This window comes from Tursiops truncatus, chromosome 1 (assembly GCF_011762595.2).
Source record: "Tursiops truncatus isolate mTurTru1 chromosome 1, mTurTru1.mat.Y, whole genome shotgun sequence".
In the NCBI taxonomy this organism is placed as follows: domain Eukaryota; kingdom Metazoa; phylum Chordata; class Mammalia; order Artiodactyla; family Delphinidae; genus Tursiops; species Tursiops truncatus.
The window spans coordinates 89498416-89511417 of record NC_047034.1 but is presented as its reverse complement, the minus strand read 5'-3'; the positions used below and the strand labels follow the sequence as shown (position 1 = coordinate 89511417).

The 13002-nt window shown below is 38.3% G+C and overlaps 1 protein-coding gene across 7 annotated transcripts in view; it reads right to left on the bottom strand.

The window, feature by feature from the left end:
- Window positions 1-13002, bottom strand: part of VAV3 (vav guanine nucleotide exchange factor 3) — a 400412-nt gene that overhangs the window by 91162 nt on the left and 296248 nt on the right. For all 7 annotated transcript variants that reach the window (XM_073810192.1, XM_073810193.1, XM_073810194.1 and 4 more), the window contains one exon: window positions 2842-2978. In XM_073810192.1, coding sequence (XP_073666293.1) covers window positions 2842-2978 — 137 coding nt within the window. The remainder of the gene's footprint in view (window positions 1-2841; window positions 2979-13002) is intronic.

Below are 13002 nucleotides of genomic sequence, written 5' to 3'. Positions count from 1 at the left end.
GTTCTGTAGGAGTTGTTCCACATGTAGATGTATTTTTGATGTATTTGCGGGGAGGAAGGTGATCTCCACGTCTTACTCCTCCGCTATCTTGAAGGTCCTCCCCATAGTGGATTATTTGTTACAGCCCCAAACAGTAATAACCTGAAAGCCTCTCAATAGGCTACTGGATAAACTGTGCTAAACCCATACCTGGAATAATAATCAGCAATAAAAAGAAAGAACTTCTTTCACTTAGCATTATGTCGCCCAAGTTCTTCCATGTTTTTGCAAATGGGAGGATTTCCTTCTTTTCAAAGTCTGCATAGTATTCCATTATGTTATATACCACATTTTCTTAATTTACTCATTCATCCACTGATGGATATTTAGGTTGCTTCCAAGTCTTTCCTGTACTTATATGAGGAATCTAAAATAGTCAAACTCAGAGAAGCAGAGAGTAGAACAGGGGTGGCCAAAGAATGGGGGAAGGGGGAAATGGGGATGAAGTAGTCAAGGGTACAAGTTTCAGTTATGCAAGACGGATAACTCCTAGAATTCTACTGTATGGCACAGAGTTTATAGTTAGTAATACTGTACTATATACTTTCCTAATAGGGTAGATCTTAATGTTGAATGTTATTAATCACAAAATATAAAATAAAAAATAAAGAGGACAGGAGGAAACTTTTAGAAGTGATGGGTATGCTTATGGCATAAATTATGGAGATAGTTTCTCCAAACTCATCAAGCTGTATGCATTAAGTATGTACTTTTGTACATACTTTTTTTTGTATGTTAATTTTTGTATGTTAATCATACCTCAATAAAGCAGTTTAAAAAAATGATAGAACTATTGTTACACAAAGTAACATGTTTTAATCTCAAGATAGTTACATTAAGTGAAAGAAGCCATATGAAAAAGAATACATACTATATGATGTACTATATAAAATTCTGAAAAATGCAAATTCATAGTGTGAAAGCAGAACCACAGTTGGCTGGGGGTTGGGGAAGGGCAAGAAGCAGAGGCAGGAGGGAGATTACAAAGCGGCACACAAAAACTCTGGGGGCTGATTTTATCATCTTGACTAACAGTGCTTTTACTTATATATACATTTGACAAAACTTATCAAATTCAACTGCACTTTAAGTATGTGTACCTGATTATATATCTCAAAGTAGTTGTTATTTTTTTTTTAAGTGGCATTAGTAATCCAAGTAGGAGTAGTTTCTGCAGGAGACTGCATTACGAATAGGACATAAGGAGGCAGAGACTGAATACAGACTACTCTCTCAAGAAGTTCAGCTAGGGAACGGGAGAGGGAGAAGATGAGAGGGAGTGAGGGAGCAGGAGACTGACCTAACTAGACAACACGTTGAGTTATATGTGGTTTTTTTGTTTGTTTGTTTTTACATCTTTATTGGAGTATAATTGCTTTACAATGGTGTGTTAGTTTCTGCTTTATAGCAAAGTGAATCAGTTATACATACACACATGTTCCCATTATCTCTTCCCTCTTGCGTCTCCCTCCCACCCTCCCTATCCCAGCCCTCTAGGTGGTCACAAAGCACTGAGCTGATCTCCCTGTGCTATGTGGCTGCTTCCCACTAGGTATCTACCTTACGTTTTGTATATGTATTTTAATATAGGAGGAACTTGAGCATATTTATAAGCTATAGAAAAGGAGCCAGTGGAGAGAATGAAATTGAAAATGTAGGGGTCAAGAGCCAACTGATGAAATGTGGGATGGAGAACTCCAAGCAAAAGGTAAGCCTTGAGTAAGAGGACTCTTATGCGTACACAAGGTTTGTCTTGTGGTTGGGCTGGGAGATGCAGGAGTGGATGGAAGAGTTAGTAGAATTGAAGTCTGTCATTCTCTCTCTTCCTTTTTTGGGAAGAATGAAGTATGAGAAGAGTAGGATACTTAAGAAGGATGGTGGAGCTCTGGAAAAGCCACTGGCTACAGAAACTGAAATGTGGTTGGAGCTAAATGTCCAACTTAGGGGCATTCTTCTATAACAAGAGGGCAGACAATAAGATAGTTTTGTACAAACAAAATAGCTATCATTTACACATGTACTCAATGGATTATTATCTAACAGTCCTTTTCTGGTCTCTTCACCCCTAGAAAATGTCACTCATGTGCTAAGCTTTCTGTTGATCCCACCCTTTTCTTCCTCAACACACAACACTTTTAACACTCTTTCTTTAAGATGTTGGGAAGTATTTCTAACATATACATGAAAATACAGAATAATTTAATGAACAGCAATGTTCTACCATCAAGCTGTATCAAATCTTATCACTATACCATATTTACCTCAGTTAACAAAACCCTTGAACCAAAGCAGGCTAACTGGATGAGAGAGATTTCATCACCAGCAAACATCAATATACTCACTTACTTTTCACGTTTTATTTATTTCATAAATAATGCCCATGGTATCTGTAATAGCTTCAGGTATTACTGTGGGTAGGCACAAATGAAATATAGCCAGAAATGGCCACTGGCAAGCTAGTAAGGTAGTTCCTCTGAAGTGAAGTGCTAATATGTGAAAGCCATGTGAATTAGATGATACCCAAGGTCCTACTTTTGGAAAAAATGCTCTGTCAAAGTATGAATTCTTAATATAAATGGTAATTCTGATTCATAGCACAGATAGTATTTTCTTTAGTGTTCTAACACTCATTGCCACTTTAGCGTGAGTAAATTTGAGGGTGGTTAATAAAAAATATTTTTCCTCACATCATGTAAAATTTCTGAAGCTTGAAAGCATACAATCATTTTCTAAAGATAGCTTTATTCTCCAAGTGGTAATAAATCATCCGTTAAATCTAAAAAACTGTAATGTGGATAGTACCTGCCAAAACAGACTGTGTGCATCTCCTCTCAGAAGTTCAACTGTATCTCCTGCCTGGATGTGTAATGGGGGTCCTTCATGAAGAGCAGGGGCTGGCATTCCAGTATAGTTCCTAATGGCCTGCATCTTTGGTAAACCTGAAAATAAGCAATACAACACTTAGAATTGAGAAAATTATAAAGTGTGAAGTCCAAATGCACTTTTAAAAAAACCAAAGCTATTATTAACATTAAAGAGGTTTTTTTTTTTTTTTTTTTTTTTTTTTTTTTTTTTTTTTTTTTGCGGTACACAGGCCTCTCACTGTTGTGGCCTCTCCCATTGCAGAGCACAGGCTCCGGACGCGCAGGCTCAGCGGCCATGGCTCTCGGGACCAGCCGCTCAGCGGCATGTGGGATCTTCCCAGACCGGGGCACGAACCTGTGTCCCCTGCATCGGCAGGCGGACTCTTAACCACTGCGCCACCAGGGAAGCCCAACATTAAAGAGTTTTAAGAGCACCAAGTCCAAGGAAACATTTGAGGTAATCACAAATGGAATGCTTTTCAACTTTCTCATTATCGGAGATGGTTATGGAATAAGATACACATTTATCCCCTGATTCCTTACATTCTTTTCGTCTCCCTCACCATCAATCTCTTTTTAGTTGAAAAAATATTTCTTTCAGCTGATGCCTGCTTCATAAAATACACGTCACATACAGTTTAATGGAAAAGAATCATTTTTTTCATCCTCTCTATCCTTTCTGCCTATTATTTTCCTCTTGGGCATTGGCTGATTTCATCACTAAGGAGGCTCACCCTTTCTGTGTATGTATCGCATTGCCCAGTATAAGGCTCATATCTTAAGGTTATCTTTGTAATTCAAAAGCAAAAAGGTGATGGATGTGCCACTGCAATACTTAAGACATTTATATGGAGAAATTCTTCAGGCTCAAATTTAGGCTTGCAAAAGAGACCCAATAATGAGAACTTGTCTAAGCCAACAGCATCAACAAGACTTGAAATACAGATGCAGGCCTTTTTGTTGTATTTCTTGGAATGGGCAATGAATGCCTCAGTTCAGTATTTCATTTTCGTGAACGGCAGCTCCAACTGCACCCAGGCCTGGCTGCGTCGGCGCTGCTCACAAATGGATCACCTCAGTCACCTTTTCATCTGGAAGTGAAAAACTGCTCCTGCCTACGAGACAGATCGCTCATAAACATGGTATCTGTTACACACTGAGGCACTTAAGTCATCGCTTATTACACTTCAAGACTTTTTATTCTAGTGACTGAACACGGTGAAGCTATAATTGGCTGGAAATGTTGCACTAAATAGAGGAGGATGAATGACAGTCATTCAGTTCTAGGTGTCCAAGTTACCTCGAAAGGACCTCGATATCTAAATGAAATGCTCCAGCAAACAGTTTAATAAAGTCCTCAAAATCTGTTTTCCAATAACCATGCCAGGAGGGGAGAAAACAAGGTGGCTAGAAACTAAACAGAACTGAAAAGTTTTAGCCAACACTTTCTCATCAACCCAGTCAACCTGAAGGCAGAAGGGCTGAAAAGCCATGTGCCCTTCACCCCAGTTTAATGGCTGTTAACGGCCAAGACATGTTATGAGCTGCCACATCTCCCCTTTCTTCAGTTCTTATGCCACAGAACCACAGAGGGATGACTTTGATCCCATATCTCTCATGGAGTATTTCCCCACCAGATGGTATAAGGTGGTGGCGCCCTTACCCAAACAGCAGACTTTATCGTCTTTTCCAAAACAACACTCGAAGAGAACTCTTCTCAGACAAGTGTTTATCAGATTCAATCTTAACACACTGTAAATTCCTGGAGCATAGAAAGAGCTTATTTTACAGTTTTTATTAAGATACTGTTGTTAATATAAAATGGAACCTAAATATCCCATGCACACCAAAATGCATTTAGAAGTTCAATATATGGAAGAGGATGCCGTCTGAAGCAGAATTTTTTCAAAGGAGCATGGTTTGCATGATAGTTATCCCATGTTGAGGAGCCAGAATTGCAGTTAGCCTCAGTTTTCCTGAGCACTGCTAGAGCAAGGAAAGCATTTTGTTCAGAAGGATCCCTTGATAATTTTGTTTTTACGTCAATTTTTAGATAAAGGCTGAAGGCAAGAAAGAAGAGTTTTTAAACCTGAAAGAGCTGACGTGACCTTAAATACTGGGATGAGGTGAGTAGTGGGAAGGGGCATGGCCTTCGCTGCAATTGTCTCTGTAGACAAGGCCCACAGGGACAAAAAGAAGCAGTGCCACGTGACAAAAGGTGGAAACAGTAGTTCTCTTATTGCTGATATGTCCAAGTTATTTTCAAGAAGAAATGATTGAAAATGCATAGAGTATTTAAGAAGAAAAATTAAGTTTGATGACATTTCACCAGCCAAATATAGATTAGGGATTAAAATACAGAATGCCCAGGCTACATACAAAGGCTATGAAGTGTCAGGTGTAGAACAATCCTGCCTCATTTATCTTTTTTACTGGACTAGAATGCCCATAACACATGACCTACTAAAGTCATGATATTTAAAGCTGAAAGTAGTACATATATTAATATACTTTGGTCAAGGAATGAGACCCAAGTACTAGTCTTATGATTTACTTTGGACTAAGCAACCTTCAGAATGATGGACTTGGTTTTCATAGTCTTATTTATTCCTGATTTTTTTCATTGACTCTATCTTTTCTGCTATTACTTTCTTCTTGGTTATGAGCTTCTTTTGGAAAGTTGATTGAGTAGCACACTAGCATAGTGTGTGTTGCTGATCTCATTCCTAAAACAAAAATTGTGTGACCTCGCCAAGAATTATGGCTGAGCCCAGGTTATAGTCAAAAGGACATTGCTACTGGCCTGAATTCAGCCATACGTGATTTGCAAACTACAATGTTTATTTGACCCATATGCTTTTTTGTGGGATGAGTTATGGACCTATAATATAATGGAATTTATATCTCTTAGTCATTTGTTAGGATCATCTTTGGCTATTTATTTCTGATTGGCCAACACATCTCATTTCAGGATGACCTGTCAGGGCTACAGGGCTATCTACGGAGATCGAAAGATAAAAGGAATGAAACAAGGGCACAGGGACAGGATGAATTCTGACACTCTGCCCCTTGCTTCTGACACCTGCATATAGTAGAAGTTCTACAGTACTGGTGGGATGAATGGTTGCTTTCTAAAAGGCCCCTTTATATTACTTCCTTTTATTAAAAAAAAAAAAGACACGGTGACATTGCTAAGAATATGAATATAATCACATTAACTGAGAGATAAAAATGCAATTAAAATAAGAAAAGAGGGAGTGGGTTAAACTTCATGTCAGCACTCAGCCATCAGTATAATTGTTGACACAATCTACTGCCACAGCAGGCATTCACACCTCATAAATGAGATCAAGAAGGGAGAAGAAATTAGATTTACAGATGTTCATATTTCAAATAGCCATTTAGTGTTGATTTAATGTAGGTTTTCTTCTCCCCTTATAAAATATCTGACAGGTTTTAACCTCTGTTTAAAAATGTCCAGGACAGAACATTCACTACACGTTCCTATGACAACTCAGTCATTGTTGCATATAGTTTATTAACAAGCTCTATCTGAAACTTATTCAAAACTCTAACTTCTCTCCGTTGACCTGCCTCCTTCCATCTGGAATTATGCTGAAGAAGGCAATTCTCCTTTTTATAGATTAGCCTTTCAAAATCTGTTCAGGCTTAAAATTCCTAGTTCCTCATTTAAAAAAAATAATCTTATTTTCCTTTGGTTATCCATACTTCAAGGGATTCTGAGATGCAAAACAGTATAAAGCTACAAAAGCAGAACTGTAGTTTCCCTCATTGATACTGAGCAATCAGCAATAAATAGCTAAAAGTTATTCTAAAAACTGATTAAAATATGTAAATTCCATTATATTATAAACTCATAACTCATCCCAGAAAGCTGCTTTTTTCTTCTTGGTTAAACATGGACCCAATAGTTGGTTGTTTAGTTTCTTTCTGCTCCAGAGCTGAATTTATAATGGATATATTGGTATAATTACAAGACTGCTCTTCAAAATCTGAAAAGTTATACTGCAACTACCTTCAGATATTAAATGCAAAATAATCATATGTAATGCCAACATGTACAGGTAAGCAACTGTGGAAGTTCCCAAAACTTTATATAATCAAGAATCCTTATCTAAGGGAATATAGTTAAAATGGCTGAGACAAAATTAGATCTCCTGCCAAATGTTTAGTCATTTCAGCTTGTTTTATTCCCTTCAACAAATGCTTTGATGTACAGCCAACTATATCCTTAATGCATAACTTGTGGACAATTGTGCCCTTTAACTTTTGTTCACACTAGCAATTATGCTTAGTCTTGGCGTCAGACAAGGTCCCCAAGTCATCCTTATGCACGAAGAATTAACAAACAGAAGGATCAACAATATTAAAATGACGGTTATACTCCAGTAATAGTCACGGGGTTCTCGTTAAATAAAACCGAAGCCAATGTAATTATGTGGAACACTAGGGTTTTCTAAAACAATACAGAAGTGTTTTTAAAAAGGGGATCTGAAGCAAGATTTCCTTTCACATCTGAATTCAATACCACTAAGAGTGATATATGCCAAGAAATGATTTAAAATGTACTTTTTAAAAAGGAGTTAATTCTAGGTAGAGTTCTATTGGAAAGTTGCTAGATATAAACTATTTCACTGATAATTTTCACATAAACCCTCAATGAACTTAGCCTACTGTACCTGTATCAGCCACTGTGGCTTCTGAGAAGAGTGACCGTCACAATAGAGATTAGTATCTATTCACGAGGCTGATATCACTGCCCTAATGCAATGGGTTTCCCTGGGGCAATAACTTAGAGCAGAGTGCTGTGTACTAGATAAATGAGCTGTCAGTAATGGTACTGGCCTTTCACCTCTGAGGCCTAATTTAAAATCTAAACACAGCCGCATTAAAAAAGAATTAGTTTTGCAAGATGTCAGAGGATGTGGTTAGTTTATCCTGGGAAACTGATCATAAGCATAACATATTCATTCATTCCTTAAATGTCTGAAGCACTCCCTAAGTCCTGGGCATGGTGGTCTGAGAACAGAGCAAGGCCAGGCTTCCTGCCCTCAAAGAGCCTGTAGTGCACTGAGTAGACAGGTGAACTAAAGACAGTAATACAATTGGGCATGGGCTCTTGTCCAGGGGGACCTTTTTCCAAATATGCCTATTAAGAAAAATTTCAGGGGATTGTTTTTGTAAGTCTTCAGTAGGACCCTGAAATAATGTATTTTATCTTTTCTGTAAGTCTCCTAGGTGTGGTTTCCAAATCCTAGACAGGTATGGGAATCACATTCTCATGGGGACAGGAGCAGGTCCCATGACCAACATCCACCACTTCCAAACTTGCATTTGAGAAAACTGTGCTGCCTGGCACATCTCAGCTCTTCCTGACACAAGTTTACAATCTAACCAGCAGGTCTGATGATCAGGCTGAGTCGACTGAACTGCTGGCAAGTGAGGCGGCCCGGGATGCTGGGCCTCCCCTGCCCATCACATCTTCCAGGGCTCTTCCCCGCGAAGCCACGCACCTTCGTTCACTTACTGATCTTCACGGAGGAGCACGTGGAGCCTTATAATGGAAACCATCTGTTACAACAGAAGCAGACAAGTTGGTGGAAAACAAACTGGTCTAAAGAACTAATTGTTCACAAAGGGAACACTCAATGATTTTGAAGATTTTCACCCAGAGGATCCTACTTTAATTTTATAAACAATGATGAGTCAAGTGAAGGAAACAGCACTGTCACTGCTCACATAAAAACAAGCATCAGACAGAGATACTTCCCTCCAACTTTATAAACACTGCCTAGTCACTCTTTGGCACTATCTATTGGAGTATTAGTGAACCAAGGGTGAAAGATATAATAATTCCTTTTGGAAATTGTTTCTATTTATTAAAAAGATTTTAAAGGCTACCAATTATAAAAGAACTATACAATTTCATGTGTCTCTTTAAAATCCATGCAAATTTAACATTCTGTTCTGTTGAATAAGTGACAAAAAAATGTTTCCCTAAAATCTTAAATAAAATCAAAGCTCTAAAAGCTTGTGCCGTTTGTCAGACCCCTAGAAAACCACCACTCCTAGGGGTGGGAGGAGAGCCATCTGAGGAGTGCAGCCTGAGCTATCTCAGGATCTTCTTTAAAGACAGAAAGAGGACACAGTTACACAAGTTCAAGGTAAGAGCTCTGTCACCTAGTCCAACCACCTATGTTTCTACCTTATAAAACTCTTAGACTTGCCTCCTAGTTCAGTCCTCCCGGGTACAGGCCAGTCATTCTCTGCAACCTGCAGGGTACAAGGTTGTGGCAGAGAGGGGTCTCCTGATATCAACTGATACGTGTTTGGGGATCATCTGAATCCCTGCTGGGTATGCAGTGTTATCCTGAGGAGCAGGAAAAGAGGAGGAAGAACTCTCCTTCCAGTGGGGAAAGATTGAGAGCTCCCAAGATTTACTAAATTCTAGGAGGAGAATAATAACTCTCACTGGTGTATTCTAAAGACAGAGGCTTGAGCGCCTCAACTTCAAAAAAAAAAATTATTCTTGACAAGCTATGGAACTCTCAGTGACTGACACGTCCCCATGCAGCTCTGTGGATCTGTGAACAAGTGGCCACATGAAGTTCTTTCTACAGTAAATTAGTATCACTTAAACCACATCATTCTGCTGTTCTGACCGCACCCGAGTGGATCAGGGATGGTGATTAATCCCAAGGTTGCAATGAATATGCTGACCATGTGAGACACGAGTGGCTGAAAAGGAGCATTGAAGGGAGACTGCCCAAAGGGCGGCCCTCAGAATGAGGGCCCTCAGAATGAGAATGAGAAACAAGACAGTCCAATTTGCTCTCACAACATGAAAGCAGCAGGCAGATACAGGTCAACAGGGAACAATGGTTTCTGACCTTAGAGAAGAAGAGATGACTGGGATTACTAGTTTCCAGAACTGTTGGTCCTGAGAGATTCTTATATAAGCCTGCTGTACCTTTCCCCTTCATGGAAAGTACTGAGATATGGAGTGACTATTGAGAAGATTTCCTGGGCTGTTTTCTTACCCTCTGAGCAGAAACCCGCGTCTCCCAAACCACTCAGCACGTTTCTTTCTTGCAACCAAAATAAACCTTTAATAATCCAGTCTTAAAGGCTATCTAAGGAATAAAATAAAGTAAAAGTAAAAATGATTAAGGGAACTCTGCAATAACCTAGTTTCCATTCTTTGTTCTATGAGTTCATTCATTTATTCAACAAATATTTACAGATTATTCATCATGTGCAGGTACTGGCCTAGCCACTGGGACTGCAGCTGTAAATAAGAATGAGTTAATAAAACTCACATTTTAGTGGAGAAGACAAACATAAAAACAAATGAACAAATACAATAATACCAGATTGAAGTTATATATAGAAGAGTTTAGAGAAAGGTACTGGTTTAGAGAGTGACGAGGGTGTATGTTTGAGTGGTGAGGACACGTTTCTTTAGAAAGTGATCAGGTGAAGTTTAAGACCTGAGGAGAAAGCAGTGATCATTTGGGGCACAGCTGGGGGTTGGGAGGTGGAAGGTGGTAATTAAACAGGCAAGCGAGACAATAAACATGAAGACTCAGACTGCAATGACCTTTAAGTACTTGAGGGACAGAAACATGGCCAGTGACATTGCATGAAAGCAACTGATAAATTTTAAATATACGCAGTCTTGAGAGTCTGGCCCATTTCATCAGTTCTTTCATACATGCATCCTGTTGAATTATTTGAAATTTATTAAACAGGTCAAGTTCTCATTAACATGCTGCCCCTTCTTCCTGGCATATACTTGCTGTTGTCTGTACACCCAGGTTACAACGCACCCAAGGAGGGGGGGAATCTAACTCACTCCTCTCATTTTTTTAAAACTCAAATACGACTTCTGCTAAAAAAGCCTGAAACATACGCTCCCTTAGACGTTCATGCTTCCTGCTTCAATACCACTTACCACACCAAAATTACTTATCTAGCTAGTATCAAATGTAAATACTAGACCATAAGCATCTTCCTATGTACAGTCTTTGTAGAATTTATATATTAGACTGTGACCACCTTGGTGACAAAGATTGTGTTCTTTGTCTTGATGAATTCTTTTGGAAGAAAGAAGGAAAAAGGTAGCTATCCTCTCCCAATAGCCACCCTTCCAAATACACACACACACACACACACACACACACACACACACACACACTGAATTACACCCAAATCAGCTCTCTAGTCAACCATTTCTTCCCATTTTTACTTCCTCCCATATTCAAAACTTATGTTTCAAATTGGCCTTTCCTCATCCACTCTTATAATCCTTGACTGTCCTGCACAATGCCACCTGAATGACTTTTTAGAATGTAAATTATGACCTCTCTCGCCTGAGATGGTCTGCATTCTGCCTATGGAATGTATATCTCTCTAAATAACTTGCTTTCATGTAAATATATATATTTAAATAAATATAAATATATTAAAAATATATATATTATAAAATAGCATTCTCTTATGTAAAACCCTTCCCACTGCACTCAGAATTAAATCTGACCTTCTGGCCACAGCCCATAAAACCATATACTTTTAGGCCCCTGATAACTCTCCAATCTCATCTTGTTCCAATCTCACACTTGCTCACTGTTTTCCATCCTACTGAGCTTTTTATACTTGCTTAAACACGCTGAGCAAGTGGGTCCAGCCAAGACAGTCTACGTTATGAACCCTGACTTGTAATTCTATACTTACTCATTTACTTGTTACCTGCCTCCTCTCTTTTCATTTTCTATATATTTGTACTGCCTGTTTGTATGATAAACATTTATTATTTTCATAATCAAATTTGGTTTTTATTAAACAAACTGCAACTTCATCTTTAGTTTTGATTTGCTTTTGAACTGTATTTATTTGTGCTTTTATCTATAACTATCAGTATGCTACCTGTAACTGAAATTTTGCAGGAAATAAAATTATTTTTAAGGTACAAAATTGCTAATATATTTCATAAAAGCCCTTAATAATGACTCTCTTAATAATTTATAGTCATCCTGAATATCTTTAAATTAGGTGACTTGCCTAATTTATGGAAAAATACTTTTTTATTCCTATACAATCAATTGCTGATCAGCATAAAAATAACACAAGTCCTAACATAAAAAGTGGCATATACTTTCTCGAACAGTCTGCCCTAGCTTCTTCCTTCTACTCCCAGGCTCTTCTCTATTATTCTCTTTTCTCTTGACCTCCCTACTTCCTGCGATCCCTTGCTTGAGTAGCAGAGAGCATATTCAGTTGCATGCCTAAAACATTCAGATGTGCACAGACAGGGTTTATTGATTTGTAAGTTCAAATGAAGAGCATGGGCAGTTGGTATTCCTGACTGCAAGTTTCAGAGAAAGCAAATGACTCTGGACAATCATTTTGATGTGCTGATTATCTTTTTAAGAGGTCAGGGAACCCTTAGGTCAGAGACCAACGATCAACGTATCTACATAAAAATGCACAAAAACTGAACAGTCTCTTTACCCTTCTTATGAACATTCTTCTATAATAAACTTCAGAAATAGGAAAAAGGAAAATTAGAAGAGCCATCTCCTCTTTCTAAAATGGCACAACACTGAAATTATTGACTTGGAAGAACTTCCAATCTGCTAAGTCTTTATAAACTGTTATGAGCCCATTTTCAAACTCTGAGAATCCACAGTCATCACATTATCTGACAGGGAGCTCTGAGGTTTAGTTTCTGCCCCGTTGTTTACCTTGATTTTTTTTAAATCCTCTTTAATCTTCTCCTGAAATAAAAAGTAATTCAGTTCAGATAGAACCATTTAGTTACAATCTTATGAATTCAGATGTGAACTGACTGAGTATAAATTTACCTGTTTGAAATCAAGTGAATGTATAACTATTACTCAAAGCCAGCAATGTTTCATAGGAGCAGACTAGATACTATCTTCATTTCAATGTGGTAAAACTGTCTTTGTTCACATTCCCTTTGCCTGGGGCTACCGATCAACAACCACCATGTCTACATAAGAATGTACGTAAAATGAAAACATTGTCCCCTTCTCGGGAAATGAAAACATTGTCCCCT